At 42.8% G+C, this 20,760-nt stretch overlaps 1 protein-coding gene and 1 long non-coding RNA gene across 3 annotated transcripts; one reads left to right on the top strand and one right to left on the bottom strand.

The window, feature by feature from the left end:
- Positions 1-3,584: 3,584 nt before the first annotated feature.
- Positions 3,585-14,852, bottom strand: PTGER4 (prostaglandin E receptor 4). Its single transcript, XM_074856336.1, has 2 exons — positions 13,329-14,852; positions 3,585-5,723 (listed from the first exon to the last, which is right to left on the bottom strand). The coding sequence occupies exons 1-2, from the start codon at positions 14,157-14,159 to the stop codon at positions 5,130-5,132; spliced, it is 1,425 nt and encodes a 474-aa protein (XP_074712437.1). The 5' UTR covers positions 14,160-14,852; the 3' UTR covers positions 3,585-5,129.
- A 76-nt stretch (positions 14,853-14,928) lies between these two features.
- LOC141938069 (uncharacterized) lies at positions 14,929-20,442 on the top strand. Of its 2 annotated transcripts, none has more exons than XR_012627149.1 (3): positions 14,929-15,672; positions 16,790-16,888; positions 19,411-20,442. It is a non-coding gene; the product is annotated as an uncharacterized LOC141938069 (long non-coding RNA). The 2 variants fall into 2 exon arrangements; XR_012627150.1 differs by having other exon boundaries at positions 16,772-16,888.
- Positions 20,443-20,760: the final 318 nt, after the last annotated feature.

The following is a 20,760-nucleotide window of genomic DNA, read 5'->3' as shown; positions in this document are numbered from 1 at the left end:
TCTTTTGGTTATAACACGAATAAAGGCTATCACTGACCATTTTAGAATGTTACTCATTTAATCAGTTGGCTTCTTCTGTCTTTACTGAACACATTATCATGTTAGTAAAAAAAAAAAAAAAGACATCAGGAAAAATATATAAAAAAGGTAGTGCTCAGTGCTTTTAAACCTCTCAGGGGTATTCAAATGAGAGGGACCCAAAGGAGAAAGCCTTTGTTAACAAAAATAGAATATCTGTGAAGTACACTCCCACTCTGCCATCAGGAATTTACTTTTCTTGTTCTTCATCATCAGTAGTGGCAGTGACTGCAGTAGCTTCTATGTGTTTGCTTTCCATGTGAATCATATATGAAAATGCTGAAGTTTTGCGATGTTGTTGAAGAGGAAATCTCAACAACAGTAGGTTAGGTGGATTAATTCTGCTTAGTATATACAATTAAACATTTAAATATATTTTTTTCCTTTTGAATCCCTTTATATCCAGTGGAAAGAAATGCACAGCCTCAGAGGGCCATTCATATGCCTTGTGTTAGATAAGTATCTTAGAATGAGTTGAATCAGCCTCCCAAGGTGCCTAATTATTTCCACTGAGTACAAAGGAAGCTGAAGGACACTGACTGGCAGTTAACGTCAAATGCTGAAACAGGGCAGATGAATTCTACTCTTAGAGATAAGTACCTTTAAAAAACTTAAACATAGATTATACTGACAGAGAATAAATCCTTTCTGACAATAGTAGAGGATAGAAGAATGGATCAGATAACAGTGAGTCTAATTTGATAATACCGTAAGAGATTGGATTTTAAAAGTAGTTATGGAGGAGAAAAAAAGGAAATGTAACAGTTTCCTCTACTGTTCTAATTCCTGAAAGTTGTCTGTGTATCTGTTGGTGTTGGGGATCAAGATTAGAGAGGTAGCATTGGAAACTTAACTGGCCATACAAGGTAAGTGCTCCCCAGATCCTAAAACCAAGGGGAAGGAGGTAAAAACTAGTGTTGAGGGCAGGTGCTCTCTTAATTTATTTTGAGATCATATAATAGCTATAAAACTGTAGTAAGTGTAGTTAGAACGGGGACACAGGAAAGCAGAAGCATGTGGGCTTGGTTTATTGGCGGGTTACAGACACCATGTGTTCATTGTAGGTCGTTGTCATGTTAACATCATGTTCTCAAATGGATTGGAGTCCTTGGCCTGTGGTATCTCCAGAGAGGGATAGTTTAGAAGCGGGAAGAGCTTATGAGCATGCATGAGTGCTGGATCCTGGCAGATGCGCTGGCCTGGTTTTGAGGGCTGATTTTCTAAGAGCTTCAACTCTAAGAGCTCTAAGGGTTGTAGAGGGTAAATGATAAAGGGCAAAGATCAGAGGTGGGGAATGGGTTGACTGAGTTCAGAAAGAAGGTGATTTAGGCTTCAGTTGGTTTCCAGATCCAGTAAAGCTAGCATGTCTAGAACAAGACCTAAGAGTGGAAAGGTCAGGTGGTCTTTAGTAGCTCTAAGAGTAAAGCTGCCTTAAGTAGAGTAGACTTGCAGTTTCGTCTAGGAGCAGAAATAAAAACTTTGTAGACAAAGCTTCTCGGTTATGATGATGGCTGGTGCTGTTTGAAGATAGTGGATTCCATTGGTTTTGCTCGTGCTTTGGCGTTGTGTCTGTAGCACCAATTTGGGTTAGGCAGCATGAGTGTTGCAGGCAGCGGAGATGTACAAGCTTCCTTTAAAACAGGATCCTACAGCCCACCCTTATAGTCCAAACCCTCTGTCAGTATATCCTACACCCTAAACCTGGGCCCAGTCATAATGCTAACTTGATTTGAATCTCTGATTGATAATATAATCTACAAATTTTCATAGAAACCACTGTCTCCTACTGGCTGTCATCCTGTGATGGTTAGATTCTCCAAGCTGTGTCACAGGACAGGGCCTTAAACTTGAGTTAGGACTGGGGTTTGAGGTATGGTATGGGCGTGGGAGGTGTAGCACTGCCTCTGGATGGAAAGGTTTCTGTGAAGTGTAGTCTGGGACGTGTGGGTGGGACAGACTGCTGGAAGTGAGGAAGCAGGACTGCCAGGACTAGCAGGATGGAGTCAGGAAGATACAATTTTGGTAAGAGAAATTTTTGAATGGCAAATTAGTGTATTTTCTGTGAATACAGAGGACTGGGGAAGGTAGATGCAGATGTGGAAGCCAGGCCTTTGGGGGCATATGGATCTCTGGGGATCGGGAGTGGAAGGAAACCTATGAAAAGCCCCTTTGAACATATGGAAACTACTCATAATACCTAGCAGAAAAATAACCTTTAAACTTCTATGTGGCAAATCAACCTCTACAAACTTGCAGCTTTATTTTACAAGACTTGTTATGCTTAGGGAGGCTGAGGAAGATAATTCAGTAATGTGTGTGGTCAGCATGGAGGAGGGTGCTAAAGCTGAGCAGGACTGTCGGGCAGGTGAGGGAGACGTAATAGTCTGTCACCCCTAAAAAAAGGCACACTTGCCCAGTCAGTCCTTTCAGCCAGGCTACTTCTGAACACCCATCTGTGTTTGCAGCTGTACAGTAGAGGTGCTCCCATTTTGTCATTGTGCACTGCCATTGAGTTGTGGCAGGCAATTCCAGTATTGCTCAGAAGGCTTTGTAATCTGTGGGTGGTTGGGAATCCTTGAGTTCATTACAGAAGGAATTAGTGTTGATGATGTTGTGTGCTGCAAGTCCAGTCCACTACTGACACACCAGCAATCCTGTGGGCAGGAGGAACACCTCAGGCTTATTGTACGTGTTTGCTAAGGGAAGCTAGAAGGTCAGCTACTGAACATGGTCTATTCTTGCTTAAAGCTCTTCCAGACCACATGTATTTCTCATCAGTAATGATGAGTAGTAATAATAATATTAATAAAATACTAAAATAAAAACCCAATTAAAAATAATAATATGCCCTTGGTTATTTAAATACTTATTATACACTGTTGATATTTAATTCTGTCATTGCATACAGTACCAATAACATTGGTGTGCTGCTTTGGGCTGGCTGCAAAGGTGTGGTCCGGTATTGGTACAGGCGGTGTATCTGCAGGTGGCAGTCCCACCTTCCACTCTGCCAGGTACTGTTTCCTGCCTTGGGAAGTACGATGAGTGTATTCTATTTGTTGGTCACTAGTAATCAACAAACCATAGTTAAATGGTTTAATTGCAAAGAATTCAGGCAGATCTTTATCTGTAGTTGCAGTAGGAACTTGAGTAACACTGTTCTCCAGCTTAACTGGTGGAAAAGTGGCTTCTGCTGCAAATATTTGTGTAGAGATTTAACTTCACTTTCTACATGTATCAAGGCAAGTAAGCTCAACTGCTCCCCTGTTAAAGGAAAATGATTTTTGTTTGTTTGCACAAAGAATTTTCATGGATTTATGTTGGTGCTTTTGGGGACCTTTCTGAAGATGGCTGCCTCTTGCTGATGTTGATCATGCTGTGGTGTTTTGGAAACTTACAGGACAAAGTATGTTTTGACAGTAGCTGAGCACAAAGTGTTCCAAGATGGGAGGCTTGTTAAGGTGAGGAGTTGGCACTGAGTGGCAGACTCATATAAACATTTGAGATCAAGCAGAACATTTCCATTTAATTGCGATCCCCAAAATTACTTTGGTCAGTACAATTGTTCAAACATATCAACATAAGGCTCAAGATTTTCATTACAATAAAGCATTCACATGAAAACACTTTAAGCAGCATAACATGCTTAATATTTGACGAAACATCCTCCAAATATCTGTACAGAATTATTTTGATAAACAGTGTTTCTGAAACAAGATCTAACCCTTGTAACATAAAACACAAAACTCCTTTTTGTCAGTGGTTAACAGCTGGTTTTGGTGATGTGTTTGCCATTAAAACTCTAGGAACAAATGATTTTCGAGGGGTTCAAGACCAGGATATGGTTCTATATAACCTATACTTTTAAATGAAGATTCTGCTTCCATGGTTTTGTACATTTATTTGGTGGAGTATCAGATTACACAGTCATAAAATTCTATTCACTATTTAAAGTAAAATGATAAATGTTATGAAAAAATACCTTTATTACATCAGTGATGCTTTAACTAAAGTGAATATTAAGACTATGAACCAGGGGTTGAAAGTTTTAGGCCCTGATACTGAAAGCACTTCTATACATCCTTAACTTTACATGTAAGGAGTCTCCCTGGCAGCAGAGGGACTACTCCGATGGGCGATGTTAAGTGTGTGCCTAAGTGTGTGCAGGCTGTGGGCCAAAGTACTTGGAGAGGTGCGGATGTGTTACACAGAGAAACATTCTCAGCACATAAATAAAATCTGGCTTTTTAGTATGTACATATACTGAAAAGAATATTCTTAACTGAAAGGATGTGTTTTTCTCTCTTAATAGCGCACATATTCCCATTTCACTCAGAAAGTGCTTATCTATTCTCAGCTAGAGAATTACCTCATCAGCTGTGAATCTAGCATGGACAACAAATAAAGAATGTCTTATCAGCAGGAAATACTGGGGGAAGAGAAGGCTGGCAATCATTTATACCTTGTATTAATAAAAAACCTTCTCATAGAGAAGAATAGACTTTTAAATATTTTCAATCCTGATATATATACACTGGTAAAAATTCACATTTTCATGCTTTAGTGAGACACTTTAAAATCCTGCCCCAGGCAGCTCCCAGAGTAGCTGTGTCCAGTTCTAGCAGCTGCCTCACATTCAGCTCTAGTACCAGAAGCTTAAACTCTTGATAGCTGAGCAACCATGGGGAGAGAAAACACAGTTCTACCAGATTTGAAAAGGGAAAGAAAGAAAAAATAAAATGATGGGTCTTTCTATTTCCAGAGGCCCAGCAGCTCTCCTGTGTCCCAGAACAAGACAAAGCAGTTCATGTTTCCAGTCCCATTAGACCTGCCTTGTACCATTTCTGAGGACAGGCCCCAAGTGCAGTGTCTGTTCCATGCAGTCCTCAGTAGTCTAAAAGAAATGTACCCATCCACATGGCAAGAGAAAAATAGCCCTTTGGAGCACAGCTGAACCCCTCTCCCCTCGAATAGGCAGAACACCTATCTATTGCACCAGTTTTTCCAATGTACCAGGAAGTATCCCCAGGGTTGATGCCTTTCATGGCTATCTATATACACTTTTCTGATAAATTCAATGTCTCTGTGGGGAAGGTGACCTGGAGAGGGCTGCCCTTGGATGTAGAGCTGGCCCTGCCACCAGACCTGATTTCACTCACCAGGAGGACACTCTCGGAGTCCTGTCCCTGTGAAGAGTCTGAGGTCTCCGAGCTACGCAGTGTCCTTACTGACGTAGTGTCAGACTGAGCCAAGCTGGCGCTGGGGCCGGGAAGCAGCACGCGACCCCCAGTGCTGCTTTCGCTTAACTCTGGAGAGTAGAGCAGCGTTTGTGAGGTGCTGCTGATCTCCCTCAGCTCACGGGAGATGAAGGAGGGTGACTGACTTGACATGGCAGAGGAGGTCCTGCGGCCATCCACGCAGTTGAAATTGCCCCCCGAGTGCTGCCTCCGAGCCCCTCCAATGCGGCAGAAGAGGCATTTGATCTTCTCAATGGCTTTGCTGAGCACAGTCTTGCGAAGGAGGATATAGACCCATGGGTCCAAAATGGGGTTCACTGAGGCAATGCGGATGGCTTGCAGGTCAGGGTTTTGCCTCACATCCCTCACTGATTCTGGCTGGTACAGCTGGTTCACGAAGACACGGACCTACCCAAGGAGATGGGGGAAGAGAAAGACACAATTATACACCAGGAAATCAAAGTTTACATTTCAAAGCAGGGATCTATATTTTCTACTGCAAGCTACGACAAGAGAGGAGGCTGGCAAAGCCAGGCATCTCAGATTGGCAGCCGTGAGTTTATTTTTGGAAATAGCAAAAAAATCAAGAGAGATGAATCTGCTGTAAATTGGTCTTCTTTGTTACAGGTAGGAAAGTAATGGCTCTTTCTCTCTTCTTTCCATCATAATTAATCCTTGAACCTCTGACTTTTGGCTGATGTTTCTAAAAATTCCTTTTTCCTTGTAGAACTCTGGAGCAAAGATGCAGATATGTATCCTGCTTCCTTGATATACCTCAAGTCTTATGCTACCTGCAAAGAGGTATCTGACAAAGGAGACCTGGACAATCAGTTCCTCTAGCAAAGGTCTAATAAATGTTGGTTTAGAAACAAATTGAAACACAGATTATAATCCAAGTACCCTAGAATCTGGAAACATGTCCAGAGCTTTCAATTCCCAAGTGCAGAAATGCATTTTGCTGGCACCTGTCCTTACTCGCATTATTTGTATACCCTCAACTGTTTGCTTGCTGCAGCATGGTTTGGAAAAAAGAAATGTAAAAAAATAAAAATAAAAAAGGAAAGGTCCTCCAGCTAGGGGATTTTTAATAGGTCAGAATGATGAGATGATTGCAACACTGGACTGGAGTGCTCTGCTCTCCTACATGAGCCAGAATTTTGGTTCTACTTACAAAAGCACAAAAATACAGATGGTCAAGAATTTAAGGTGTTAAAGCTGCTGCATGAAGTGACCATTTAATCATCAATTTTAGTTTATCATGCACAAAATTTAAGACTAAAAGATTCTGTCTTCTATACAGAAATGTCTTCTTCAGCTTATTCCTTTGGATCCAAGAAAAAAACAGTAACTTTGTCCGTCTCCTGGTTTAGATGCCACTTTTGTAAACGCTACTGAAAGGCACAGTCCAGCTCTTTGATATCAGTTGGTATCTTTTCAGTGTCACTAGCCAGGATGGCATCATGTGTTTGTTATGTTGATCAGTCTCAAATAGCTGTTCTCCATTTTAGCAAGACCTACACAGTGTCCAATTATAGTAAGGCCTAGGAATGCCACTGAAAAGAACTGATAATGGAAGATGCTGTTTTCTTCAGCTTGCTTAAGGTAAGTCAAAAATAAATCCCTTGGTTATCTTCTTATCTGCTACAGTAAAAATCTAGTAACAAAATTATGAGGTTTTTAAAGTCTCATCCTTGACTCCTGAAATGAATCAAGTCTTGCCTAGCTAGGAAGTTACAGACAAGGAGGCAGACAAGCGTTTAAATAGATGAGCCAAACTAGAACAGACTTTAAGTAATTTTTATTATAAACTCTGCATGTGAAGCTCTCCAAGTCTGGTGAAAAATTTCACAATTCTGTTTGGAGAAATATTCCTGCAGCAGGGCAATGTGGTGACATTTGGCTTGTCAGAAGCCAGAGACTGAGTGTGCTCCAAAGCTGTCAATGAGGTATGTTTAAAATAATGTGGAGTCCCTCTTCATTAGTCCTATGCCTATAGTCTCTTTCAAACTGACTGTCAAATCCGTGATTGCCTGTAGTTTCTTTCTGAGTACTTTTCTCTAGGTTTATGGGCAACAAAACCTGCCCAGAGACTTAAAAATATGGGAAAATCTTGAATTTATACAGCAATATAATGATTTGACTTTTATTCCCAGTTATTTTCCTAATGATTTCTAACACTGCAGATGTCTGACAACTAATTTATTGGCCTTATTTTTCTGTTAAGCCAAATATGCAATTCAAGTACTTCAAAGAATATTCCTACGCATATTGAACTTATTTTTATCGGTTTTTCTTTTAAGCCTTACTCTCTTAAAATTTTTTCATCATTTATTTTATATTTGCCTCCTACCCGCTACTGCATGATTCCACGTATCACTGGCTGAGAGAAGACCAGCCCCTCCAGAGGCCAAGATTTTTAAATCCCTACAGTTTGGCTGGTATTCTTTGATGATTCCTTAAAAATGCCCTTAATTAAACTTTCTTGCCATTTGCGGGGGGGGTGGGGGGGGCGCGCAGGGAAGCCAGTCCCTGACCCCACCGGACGACACCGCTCCCGAGCGCGCCGCGAGGTGGCGCGCGTGTCCCGCGGGTGTCCCGCGGCCCCGCCACCCGCCCTGCGCCGACGGGCTGCCGCTGCCGCGTCCCGCGGGAGGATGGCGAATGGAAACGGGCAACCACTGGTTGGCTCTGCAGCTTCTTGACGTACCTACTTGACCATTTCTGTGAGATTTTTTTCCCCTCCAAAATGATAGGAGGTCAAATGTATAAAGATACAAAGGTCACACTTCCCCAGGGGATTTAACCTATGCCACAACGTTTCTTTCCAAATGCTCCTTTTCTTTTTCTGTACTGAGACTTCCGTATGCAGGGGAATACACCCCGAAAGTGCGTAAATGCTGGCCTGTATGTTTGAGCAGTTGATCATTGGACAGGTGCCTGCCTGGAGAGCCAGGAGTCCAAAGGACAATGGTGTGGGAGTAGAGGACTTCTAGCAGCTCCTACAACTAAATGCAGTCATTACTAGGAATATTAGAGGTGTGACAGGGAGGGGTATTTGCTGATAAATTCATCCAGATCACAGAAGATACACTTCAAAGTCAGCTGAAGAAGTACACAATCCAACTTTGGAGACCTGACTTTTTTTTTTTTAAACTTGAAACTATAGTTACACATCAGTGATTTCATGGTGGGATTGTTCTTTCGATAAGCCGCGCATGAAACTGAGGTACCTATTTCACCTTTCTCTGTCTACCTGGCAGACTTTACAGAAGGAAAGACAAAAATGTCTTTAAGTGCTGCATCTGTGGCTGAAGACGACAATCACTAACTGCACAGTGCAGCTTGCTTTATGTTATCTCTGTATGCTTCATTTCCTTTTGACAGATATGCGGCATGCGTAGGTGAAAGATCCATAACGTGGACCTATTTAGTTAAAACTTGGGACTGTACAAAACTGTTTCTACTTCCCCAGAAACGTCCCACGTCTTTTATTAGAAGCCCCCCAGAATGTCAAATGCATTTATCAATTCAGACCTATTGCCGGGATTACATCTTAATCACAATAAGGTAAAAATTAATCAGCATTGGAATGTCAGTTTTATAATTTCTTTACATACTGGTGAGACAGCAGTTACTAATGTATCACCTACAAAAACAGCAAGAGATGTATCCTGTTTTGGCCACAAGTCTTCTGCTGCAGGAAGTAGCATGATAAAGGACGTTGCCTTGCATCATCTAAGTGCCGAGTAAGTGGAATCCTCTACTAAGTTAGCAAATCTGATGCTTGAATTTGTACAATTTGAAATCCTAATTAAAAAAAGAAACAAACTAGAAAAAGTCGTATCTCAAAAGAATGAATTTTGTATGTTAGCTTTGTAGCTGTAGAATTCAGGCAAGGTACCTTAAAAGTACTAGGAGTTTGTTTGCCATTGTGTTAAGAAGTACATAGCTCCGAGGTATGTTAAGTTTATGCTGGAGTGATAGGTACTTTTAGGATCAGAGTTCCATGTGCCGTTTGCTGCTCTTCCTTTTTGCTAACTACAGATGCAAATCATGATTTATAATCCTATGAAGAACTATAATGTGACTTGTATAGTTACAGTCACACTGGTAATTGTCTTCATAGCTTCTACCTGCCCTCAAAATCTCCCCACATACTGATAGGATAAATTTAAAAACCATACAGTAATAAGCAGGAACAAGTTTTTCAGCTCTACAAGCCAATAACCTTTCCCCTTAAAGGTCTTGCTGTCTGCTTGGTGTCTACACCATTGCTCAAAAATCATGTCTGCCACCTTGCTGCTGGCTGCAAGACAGTCCTTAATATTTAAACAGAAAAGCTGAAACCAACCAAGCCAAAAGAAAATCCAACTTCTAGATCAATTAAACATTAAGTTAAAAACTCCTGATTATTCCATGCAATCAACCAGATGTACACTCTGAAACATTGTATTTTATTTTGCACCTCACTGTAATTTAACAACAATGTTCAGTGGTTAGGATTAGAAAAAGATCATGCACTTAAAAATCTTAAAAGAGTATCTGACAGACTGCTGGAGTGAATTACAGATTTTGAGTAGTGTATGTCTATTTACTCTTGAAACAGCTTGGGTTTTTTTTTTTTTTTAAAGGTTGGATAATAATTTCTACTCTGTTCTTGACAAAACTCCTCCTAATATAAATTATTCCCTACTTTTAACTCTATCCAATTGTACTTTCCAAAACCTCACAATATTTTAAGATGAGATAACCAGTGTGGAGTGCAGACAAGAGTCAACACACAATTTCTGTATTTTAATTCATTTTTAAACTATTGTCAGATTCTTCTTCATGGCTTTCACATCACTTTCTGCACATTGAGAGTACATGAGATTGTATCAAAAGTTTCCTTTCACTAATGTTTTTTCCTTCAACTTTTCTCTCCTTGATAAATTTTAACAGCCTTCAGTTCTGTCAAGTTCATCCAGCGTTTTGCACAATCCACCACAATTTTGTTATAGCACTTGTTGTCACTGTAAAATTTTGCTGATTTTATGAATAAATTATTAAGACACTAAACAACCCTACTTGTAAACTGAGTGCTGGAGCATCTCATTATTAAAAACTGCTGTTCTCTGTGACTCAGCTTGCTGTTCTTTAACCACTTTTTAAATCAAGACAAGCCTTTCCTTATTACTTCAGGGCTATTTAGTATTTTAAGACTTGAAAATTTTTTGTCACACCCTAATAAATGTAGCCTGCTGGACTGCCTCTGCTATTTTATTATGTTGTGAAAGTGTTCGTCCTAAAATATTAGAGGTTTATGTCTCTTTCAGAATTTGCTTTCCTTTGACTTAAGTGCTGGTTTATTCAGCTGAAATCATCAGTAGGAAGTCAGCTCATCAGAAAAGTTCAGTCACAAAGCACCCTCTGAGCCTGCTTTGTGTATCTGAATCATGCCGCCACCACCACCTTACCACTTGCATGTTCCTGATGACTGTCAGGCTGTCCTCTTACAGATGAGCCTCTTGCTTGGTAAGGGCTCCCTAAAACTCCTCCGCGTCATGAAAATGTACATCTATATTAGTGATTTACCTGTCTCTGCTAGTGGCTCTTTCTAGGGATTTATAGCATAAAGTGTCACTTCTCTGAGTTTCTGAAATCTTACTCTCTGTCTATAGGCAATCAGAGGGCTTAATACAGCAGTGTACGCTGCAGTACATCATGGCACAAAGAAGCATATATGGCTATAGCTTATTCCCGCAGGGGGAGGCAAATGACTTACAAAAGCTACTTAACAAGGAAGAAATTTAACCACACTGGACACTGTGATGATGTGTATATGTGTGGTTATTTTTTTTTAGAAGAAAGTTTCCTTTTTTTCTTAGTCATCCATCTAAGTGAAATGACAGTCTCTCACCTCGTATTAGATACAGAAAACGTGCTGCTTTAGCAGGGGAAAGCTAACTGACATGAACACTCCCAAGGTAACAGTCTTTCTAAGTAGTGAGATCAAGGCCCGATAGAGCTACACAACTTCATCACCTGCACCTTCACGTACCTTTTGTTACATACAAGTTTTTCACTGGCTACCGTTTAAATAGTAAACCTTTTGCCCCACCCAGGTTCGTTAATTTTAACTGCCAACAATCCAGTTCCCTTTCTGGTAACACCTCCCTCTTGATTCCCCCCCCCCCTTTTTTTTTTTTTTTTTAGTATTGTGTAAAAGGCTACTTAGCTCCAAACCGATATGAACAATTTAATTTTGCATTTTACGTTCAGACTTTGCAGCCTTCCTCTAGCTGCTCCTCCACAGGATAAGGTTTGGCTTTTTTCTGAAACTGCTGAAGCCCATCAGCTGATGCCCTGTATCATGTTACGACACTGTGTTTAATTCCCAGAACCCACTCTCTACATTTACCAGCATCTCTTTTGAAAACGCAATATTGTTCTTTTATGAAGTAGCAAGATTAATCAAATTAAGCACTGTCAACCCATGGTGCTGTCAGGGTTTTGGCCACTCCATGACCTGATGCCTCCCAGTGCAGCAAGCTGGCTTACCCCTGCAGTTTCTGGAGCCGGACTGCACGGCAGGTTGTGTGTGGTTCCCCCATCTAACAGATGTGTACCACCCGGAAACATCTTGCGTGCAGCTCAGAGAGCACCTCTTGACTTCCTTCAGATGTCAAGCAATGAACACACAGCACCGTGCTTGGTCATGCCACCGTGCAATGCAAAGTGACCACCTCGAAGGCCATCTCCCGTCCTATGGTGACAGCCGGGGTGCTGGTGCTCCAGCACAGCCACACTTCACTGGCTCCTGTTTATGTTAGTAATGTGGTAAAACTGGCCTGACCCTTGCGATTACAGCTCCTCTGAAGCAGGGGGACGGACTCGCTGACCTCTTGAGTCCTGTTCACATGTACTTCTCTAAAGTCCTTTACCGTGGTATACACTATTTATTTCTCTTCTCCAGCTGGCTAGCTGTATTTTACACACATGGTAGCCCCTCTATGACAGAGGGATCACCCTAATGACAATAACCCCCCTTAAAACAGTCCTCTAAAACCAATTTCTGACAACCACTGCTTGGCTCCCTACGCTGCATTTTGGAAGGTGGCGAATAAGGCAAGCCAGCTATTTGTTTAATGTCTCTGAGCCAGAAGAGAAGAAAGAAGTTTGCCAAGCTTTATTATGGTGGGTGGCAAGCAAGAACTGAGTCTTTTTTTTTTTGTATTCCTTGGAGATAAGGTGAAGGAACAGAAATACATGGATCCTGCATGTTCAGTTTAATAACACTAATTGTATCAGCCATTTCAGAAAATTAGCAAATGGTTAGTAGTAATGTTGTTTGACATTTTCGTATGATCTCCAGGTTTATGTGGGCCAGATTCCTCCAGCTCTCATTTGAGCACTACACCTACGGGTGGTTCCACTGAGTTTACTCCTTCCACAGCAAAGTGCTGCTGGAGGGATGTCTGCCTGGGATCTACCCCAGAGATGGGTGAATCACTCAGGAGGGGAAGCTCGCTCAGGTTTCGGGTGTGAAGCACTCTGCCTGTTGCTGGTGCCAAGGGAACAGAGCTCTGTCCTCCTTCTGCAGATCAAGGACCGCTGTGCCCTTCAGCAACAGAGTACACATTTTTAAAACACAATAAACATCCAGAAATGCAGGCCAGACCCAAACCTCACTCATCACAAATTAATTTTAGAAGTGAACTTTAAAGTGCCTTTAGCTCTCAGTAAGATTTGTGTGGATTCCAGCTGAACAGTGGAAAAATTATTGAGAACTTTTGGCGCTGTATTTAACCAATCAAAGGAGCCCAGGACTTGGGATAAGCATGTTTCTTTTCTTTAAAATATAAATCAACACAACTGCCTTTCACCATGCACGTATGCTAACAGCCTTTAAGTTATTATAACAGTTTGCAGCACCAGCTAAATAGAGTCTGTCCTACAAGCACGGACTAGGAGGAGAAAAGACTCAGCGGTGCGGGTGATGGAAAAGAAGAAGCGTTGCACAAAGTTACTCACCACCAGAGGAATGGAGCAGATGACCACCACCAGGGAAGTGGCAATGAGCAGAATAACCATCTGGATCTCTGCTCCAGCCATACGACGGAAGCTCCGGCGTCTGCGAAAGTCAGATAAACGGCTGGAGGTGGTGTCTGTCCCCAAGGACGTGCGTCGCATGAACTGGCGGTGCATGCGAATGAGGGCCACACACACCAGGATGTTGCAGATCACGGTGACCATGATCAGGAAGGAGCTGAAGCCAGCGTACATGTAGGAATATGCCGCATGGGTGGCCTCCTTTGCTCGCCAGTCTATGAAACACCAAGTGTAAGGGTACTGCAAGGTGGATTTTCCGAGTCCCATGCTGGGAAGGGCGCAGAACAGCACGTTGGAAGCGTAGATGGCAAAGAGCGTGAGCCCTGCCAGCTTCTTGTCTACATAATGGTTGTAGAAATAGGCATGGTTGATGGCCAGGTACCTTTCTATTGACATGGCACAGATAATGCTGAGGCCAGAGAGTCCAAAGAAGAGGAGGATGAAGGAGCTGTACTCACACAGTGCCGGTCCTCCTGGCCAGCGGTTCTGCAGGTAAGTGGCAATAGTGACTGGACTCACCAGGCAGGTCCCCAAGAGATCGGTGACTGCCAGCCCGCAGACCAGTGTGTAGAAAGTGGTCTCCTTCTGCTCCTTCCTGGACTTGCAGAGCACCACGATGGCTATGAGGTTGCCCACCACGCCGAAGATGAACATGACGGTGGGGATGGTGGGGGGCTTGCCGCCCTCGGCCCCACTGGCAGTCCCGTTGGCAGAGCTGTTCGCAGGTGGCATGATGGTGGGGTCGAAGGACATGATGCCCACGCTGCCGCTGGGGAGTCGAGTGAAGGCTAAAGCGGTCCAAGAAGGAAAGGCAGAGTAAGGGAGGGGAGGGGGTACTCTAGCGTGAAAATAAAAATTCAAATGAGGGAGAAGTTAAAAAAAAAAAAAAAAAAAGAAAAAGTGTGGCGTGTTTTGTTAAAAAAAGAAAAAAAAAAAAGTCCTTTTTAAAAAAGGAGCCAAAGCGCGGTGCCGTCCGGCAGCGACCGACTGCCGCCGCTGCTCTCCCCGCGCAGACGGCAGCGCTCCGCCGCCCAGCCCGGAGGGGGATCGGGGCGGCCCGAGCGCGGAGCCGAGCCGAGCCGAGCCGAGCCGAGCCGCCTCACCGCCTCTCGCACCGACGCCGAGGAGGGCTCAGCGCGGCGCTGGGGCGGCCCTGGGCGGGCGGCGGCGGCTCCAGGTGGCCCCGGGGGCGGCGCGGGAAGGTGCCGGAGCGCGGAGGCCGCCGCTCATCCCCTCCCGCCGGCCGGCGCGGCGGTGCGGAGCGGTGTGGAGCGGAGCGGTGCGGAGCGGAGCGGTGCGGGGCGCGGGCGCCGTCTCACTCCCCGCGGCGCTCCCGCCGAGTTTCGCCGCGGAGGGCGGAGGCGGCGGGGGCAGCTCCCGCCGCTCCTCCCCGCCCTCTCGCCCCATTGGCCGCCCCGCGGAGGGCAGGTTGCGCGGGGCCGGGCGCGGGCACCTCCGCCCGGGGCTGCCCGCGGGGCGAGGCGGGGCGCCGGCGGGCCCGTGTGTGAGCGGACGGCGGGCGCCGGCCGGCCCGGTGGCACCTGCGTCTCCTCGCCCGCGGCCGAAGGGCCCCGTGCGCCCGCTCGGCGCGTCCCTCGGTTGTAATGGATGGGAGCGAGGGCTCCTCGCACCTTCCCCTAAAGGGCAGTGCTGCTGGGCGGGCGCCCTGAGGGAGCCGTGCTGGCCGAGGAGCTGGCTTGATGCAGGTCGGGTCCGCCATATTCCAGCGCGGAGCCCTAGAAGGGGACCGGGCCCCGCCGGACGCGCCCCGGGGGAGGAAGGGGCGGGCGTCCCGGAGCCGTTTCACCGACTGCTGATTCACGGGGTCAGGCAGCGGGTGGGCCCTTTGCCACGAAGATAAGCAGGTGCAGCGAGGTGATAGCCCAGAGCACGACGGCTGGCAGCGGGCGCTTTCGCATCAGGCGAGCACGACTGGGGTGTCCCGCTGCCGAAGAGAACATCTCCTGATGTACTGCCTGTACCTGGCCTCTTAGCGAGGTGACTAAACACAGGAAGGGTGTGTGTACGTTCGAGGGAAGTGTTTATATGTTTGTTTGAAGAACTTGTTTTGTCTTGACCGTGAGCGGATCACACATGAATTGGAAATAGGCACTTGCCGGCGGAGCTGCACCGCTGTAGTTCAGCCTTAGCTGGGCTGATGGAGGACAGCAGTCGCTTGCACGCAACGCCCATGTGGCAGATTTCGCCCGAGTGGTGGTGGCGTCCCTAGTCCTGCAATGTCCACAAAAACCTACCACTGCAACAGGTACGCGCGTGGGTGTTTCTGGAGCGGAAAGTACCAGTGACCCGTGCTAGGTCAGGGATGAAGTTTTACATTGTCGTAGTGGATCAGACACCTGGATCCAGCTGGTCTAATGCCCTTTCTTGTACATTAGGTGACATCAGTTGCCACAAAAGACACAAAACCTGTGCCCTGAAACATCACATCTATATCCTTACGAGTGCCTCTTTGACACCAAGATTAAATATATTATCAAAATATGATCTCTTTTCAGTCTTACTATTCCCCCCCCCCCCTTTTTTTTTAAGCCTGTAAAAGTGATGCCTGCGGACTTACTAGTATTCAGTCACAATGCTATCATGACATACTGACAGCAAAAGTACTGACAGAACAAAATATATGAGAGAGAACAAGTGTGTACTGTGGGAAAGAGAAAAAAGAGTTTCAGTTTTCAATCCTGTATGAGCAGACATAAAGAAAAAAGTGATTTTTTTTATTTGATCAGCTTTTTAGTGTTATCTAACTGCTTTGAAAATGAAAACCCAGTTTTAGAAAAAATGGTTTTGAAATAACACCTACAGAGGTAAAGAAATAATAGTAGTAGTGGTGGTGGTCTGGTCTGCTCAGAGAAAATAACTTTTAAAAAGTTTTTTGCTAGTATTGACAGCTCTTTACCTTTTACATAATTGAAAAATCATTCCATCACAAGCACAAAGCTATATGTGGGAGTAGAGGTTGCTCAGTTAGGTTTCCCTAATTATCAGAAGCAAATCATAAGCTCTTCAAAATATTTTCAAAAGAAAGCATAGCACAAAGGTGGGGTTTTTTTTCTTACCTTTTAAACAGTTTTCTGGCTGCTCCAGGAAAGCTGACCCAGGTACAGAGCAAGCTCTGAATTCAGGCTGTATAATTGCACATACTTTCTCAATAGTCCCTCTTTCTGACACTGAGACTTTGGTGCTCTGGTATTAGAGGCCATAATGTGGGATTAAGTTAACACAGGTGCAGCAGTCATTACTAGTATGGGAAAAGAATTACCTAGTTTTCCTGAAGTGGTGCAAAGGTTTTAAAGACTAAAGGTGGAGGAAATGATTGTGTTTCTGTGTTGCTGCCTTTTTTTCAGCTTTTTTCTTATCTGCAGATCCAGTCTTATGAGATATTTTGACTCTCATAACAGGCTGTGTCTTCAGAAGCCTCAATCTATAGGAGAGGGTGCTCAGGTCCTTCTGTGATTCTGTGGGTATGTATACGTGTGTGTGTGTGAAGGAGTGAATGCTATTTTTTATTCTATAAGGTCTGTCTTATAACAGATAAATCTAAAGAACTAATTAAAAATGCAGGAAAGCTAGGAAAATCAATGAAAAAACAACAAAAGTATAGTTTTGAGTGCAAGGATCAGTGATCAATAAGATCAGTTTTGTGAAATAGTGTTAGTTCTTTAATTAGAGAATATAAGAGAAATCAGTCATTGAATTGTGGGACAAGTTGCATGTTAATTTACTGTATCTACCCATTGTGTAAAACTTTTAGAGTTATTATAAAAATTATTCAGTAACTTCTGGGAGTTTCCCTTTGAACTAATGTTTCTGATATCCAGAATTCCTAGTCAAGATGAAAAGCATAATCACACAAGAGCCTTAGTCTGCAGAGCAAAGAAGAGACTTAAAGTGGAACTAAAAAGCTAAAGAAATACCACTTGCAACATGAATAGTCGTGCTGTCATAGCAGCAGTGTCACACGTTGTGGCTTTGCATAACCACCAAATAACTTCTGTTTGTGTGGAAGCCACTTAGGTGAGAAGTGAAAATATCACAAAGAAAAAATGAAATATTTTGAGTGATAGTCATGTACAGAAAAACCCCCAGTTCATTTAAAAAATAGTTTATTAGAAAACATGGACTCTGAAAATGATTAGGATAAACTTTTACTTGCCTCAGAGTAAACTTCTGATGTTAACGTTGTTACAGTTTTTAGAAGGTTAATTCTGAAACACCAGTCAACTACTATAGCTTGATTAGTTGAGCTGTATAACTGTGGTCATATTTCTAGCTTGGTGAAAGATTTAAATTAAAATATTTGACCTTTTTTTTCTTCTTCCGTGGTGTGGTAAGAGGCTCATATTTATTCAGCATGTCTCAGCTGCCACGTGATACCCCTTATAAAGCAACTTTAGCCAGCTGATCGTTCCAAACCCTTACCTGTGTTGCTCGGGGGCATCTGAAATATAGACAAATAAACTATACAAAGATGTCCTGCTGTATGTAACTGTGATTTTAATACCAAAATGCCCATGTAGGCATGTGAGTTGATGGGTATTTTCTGGATGTGCTTCTGTGAGATCCGCTTCCAGAGGAGCTATGTGTTCAGCAGGCAGTAAGAGTGGATATACAGCCAATTTTGGAAACTTTGGACTGCACTTAATATGCTGCAGGTCTGAAAAATGTTTTGCATGTTAAACTCCCATTAACTATCTGAAGTTCAGTAACATTCTGGACTTACTCAACAGTTGTCAACCTTTCTCCTTTGGTGGGAAATAAGGCTATGGGAAAACTTTCCTGTTGCTTTTTTACGTAATTTTTCTTCATCTGTCATGCTTTTGACACATAAGCATGTGGCACATAAGGTTTTTCAGGAAAAAAACAACTATTAGACTAAACTCTCTGTATGCCAAAATAAAATCATTATTAATAGACAATGGAAGTAGACTGAACAAAATGTTACATAATAGTCTTTAATAAATCATTAGAAAAGAAAAATTATACAAGGAGTAAGTTGAAAAAATGTTTAAAAGGAAGAGGGGAATTCTGTAATGTAATTTGAGTAAAAATAACATTGTAAGTAGATAAAAAAATTTATATTTTAAAGCATATAATATTTTCCTGCCCACATATTTTCATATAAAATCATCACAGATAGTAACAGTATTAAATTTATTTTAGGAGGTTTGGTTATTACTAGTATAACTAGCAATATTACTAGCACTTCTGGCACATTTCGTTTATACCTGATAAAACATCTTGATGAATGGGGGATTTCCAGGGGTGGGGAAATTCTCTGGGGAGAGAGAGCAGTCTGTCCCCAGTCCCCCCTGGCTCTTCTTGCTGCATGACTCTCTAGGAGAGCTGCAAACTGCCACTGCCAGGGGATCTGATGGTGCGCTGGCGCATGAGGCACCTCTGCACTCCAGCAGGACTCTATCATGCCAAAAAACACAGCTCTATAATTTACTCCACAGTCATGTGTTCTGTATTAGTCAATCACGCTACTGAAGTTTGGGGTTTTTTTCCTGTTTAAATGATGCTGTTAATCTTTATAGTACGCTGAATGACTTTTTCCTCTGTAATAACATTTGTCACAGCAGTGGTACTTTAGTTCTGTTTTAACACATATGAAGTCTGCATTAACAGTTAAAACACTTTTTTCAATCCATTTCTTTGGACCGGTATAGATTAAAATAGCTTCTTCCTCAACTGTTGTTTATACTGTTTTTTCTGGTTTGGTGTTTTTTTTTGTTGTTTTTTTTTTTTTAAGTTTGGCAGTTCTTACTTTCCTTTCAGAGGCCAACAGCATAAAAGGGAAGTTCATAGAAGTGCACTAATAATTAGCTGTCAACATATTTTCTTATTGTACAGCCCTTAAAATAATTTTGGCTATTTCAGGTTTTACCAGGTGAATTACAAGTAGACACCTAAGTCATACCCTATGCAGAAAAAAATGTTATGAATTAAATATTGGTAACTGGAAATTTTTGTATTGTTTTAGCTTTCTGCAGTTGGCTGCGTGTGGTGGTTCATTTTGTTGTGACAGGGTATGGCAATCAATGGCTGTAGTGGAAGAAGAAACAACCCAACATTGCACAGGAAGTAGTTATCTGGCAGGTCCTATTCGAGCCGTGTTGTTCTGCAGATTTTCCATAAGAGATCTGAAGACTGAAGACTCTTTCCAAGGATCCTGACTGTAATTCTGTGATGGTATCTGCGTGCCAGAAATTTGAAGAAAGTGGCAGCCTTTCTTCTGTTTCTTTTTTTTTCTTGAGGTGTGATAACAGGACCTGGGAGTGTGTCAAACAGCCATATTCTGTAGCTTTGAACAAGGACCTGAAGCTGTGCATTGGTGTTTGAAAGTTGAAACTTTTATCAAGTGTTAAAAGCTGTGTACCAAAGGCACCTGTGATGAAATCAGTGGACCTGTGATTTTTGCAGCCAGATTAACAGTCATGGAAGTGGTTTAACTCATGACAAGGTTTTGTAGCATTCCTTTCTTTGTTGTCATACTTGGCTTTGTTTTTTTTTCAGCATCTCCTTGTAAAATAAAGTTTCTCTGGAAAATATACTACCTCTGTACAAATTAAGTTCTCTGTTTCTATCCTGGTGAAGCACTCCGAGAAGATTGTCAGTAATTTTGAGGTGAAATTTGTTTTCTTCTGTGAAGGTACCTGGACCATCTTTGGAAAGAGGGCAGAATCCTTTATAGTATATGCTGAGGCTGTATGCTACTGTTGCAGCATGAAGGCTGGCTTGGGCATGTGATTTGAGGCTAGATGTAAGTTATGATCAGCTGAAAGGTTAATAGAAGTTGCTTCTTGTACCATCCTGCCCACTATGGGGCTGGGCTTGAAAGCATTTCCAGCTGTCAGGATGGATTAACAAGTAGTAGTGCAATGCAATGGCTCTTTCATTACCTGGTGAAGAATTCTCCTAATAAATGCTGAGGCTGGACTCTTTGGGAAAGATTTTTCCTTTTTATAAATGCTTGCTATTGCAATTATTCAGAAAGTTTTTGTGTACTATGTAACTACTGTATGTAATCAAGTCTTGAATGGGGTGAATTCAGAATTCAGCTTTGAATTCTGAAAGATACCAAGAAAAATAATACAAACTGACAAGCTACTGCATACTATCTGTAAATCAGCAACTTGGTTCTTAGAAAAATCTACTTAAGCTCATTGAAAAAAGGCTAATTTTGTGGGAATGATTCATGTATTAGGTGAGTCATTTATTTTTCACTAAGAGGGCACTGGCTGCGAAGTCGTTGGAATAAACCCCAGCTTTAGTGAGCTTGCAGCAAATGATAAGCTATATTTGTAGCTGAATGCTTTTAAGAAGGTCTGCA

The sequence above is a fragment of the Strix uralensis genome, chromosome Z (genome assembly GCF_047716275.1).
Source record: "Strix uralensis isolate ZFMK-TIS-50842 chromosome Z, bStrUra1, whole genome shotgun sequence".
In the NCBI taxonomy this organism is placed as follows: domain Eukaryota; kingdom Metazoa; phylum Chordata; class Aves; order Strigiformes; family Strigidae; genus Strix; species Strix uralensis.
This window is presented reverse-complemented; position numbering and strand designations above follow the sequence as displayed.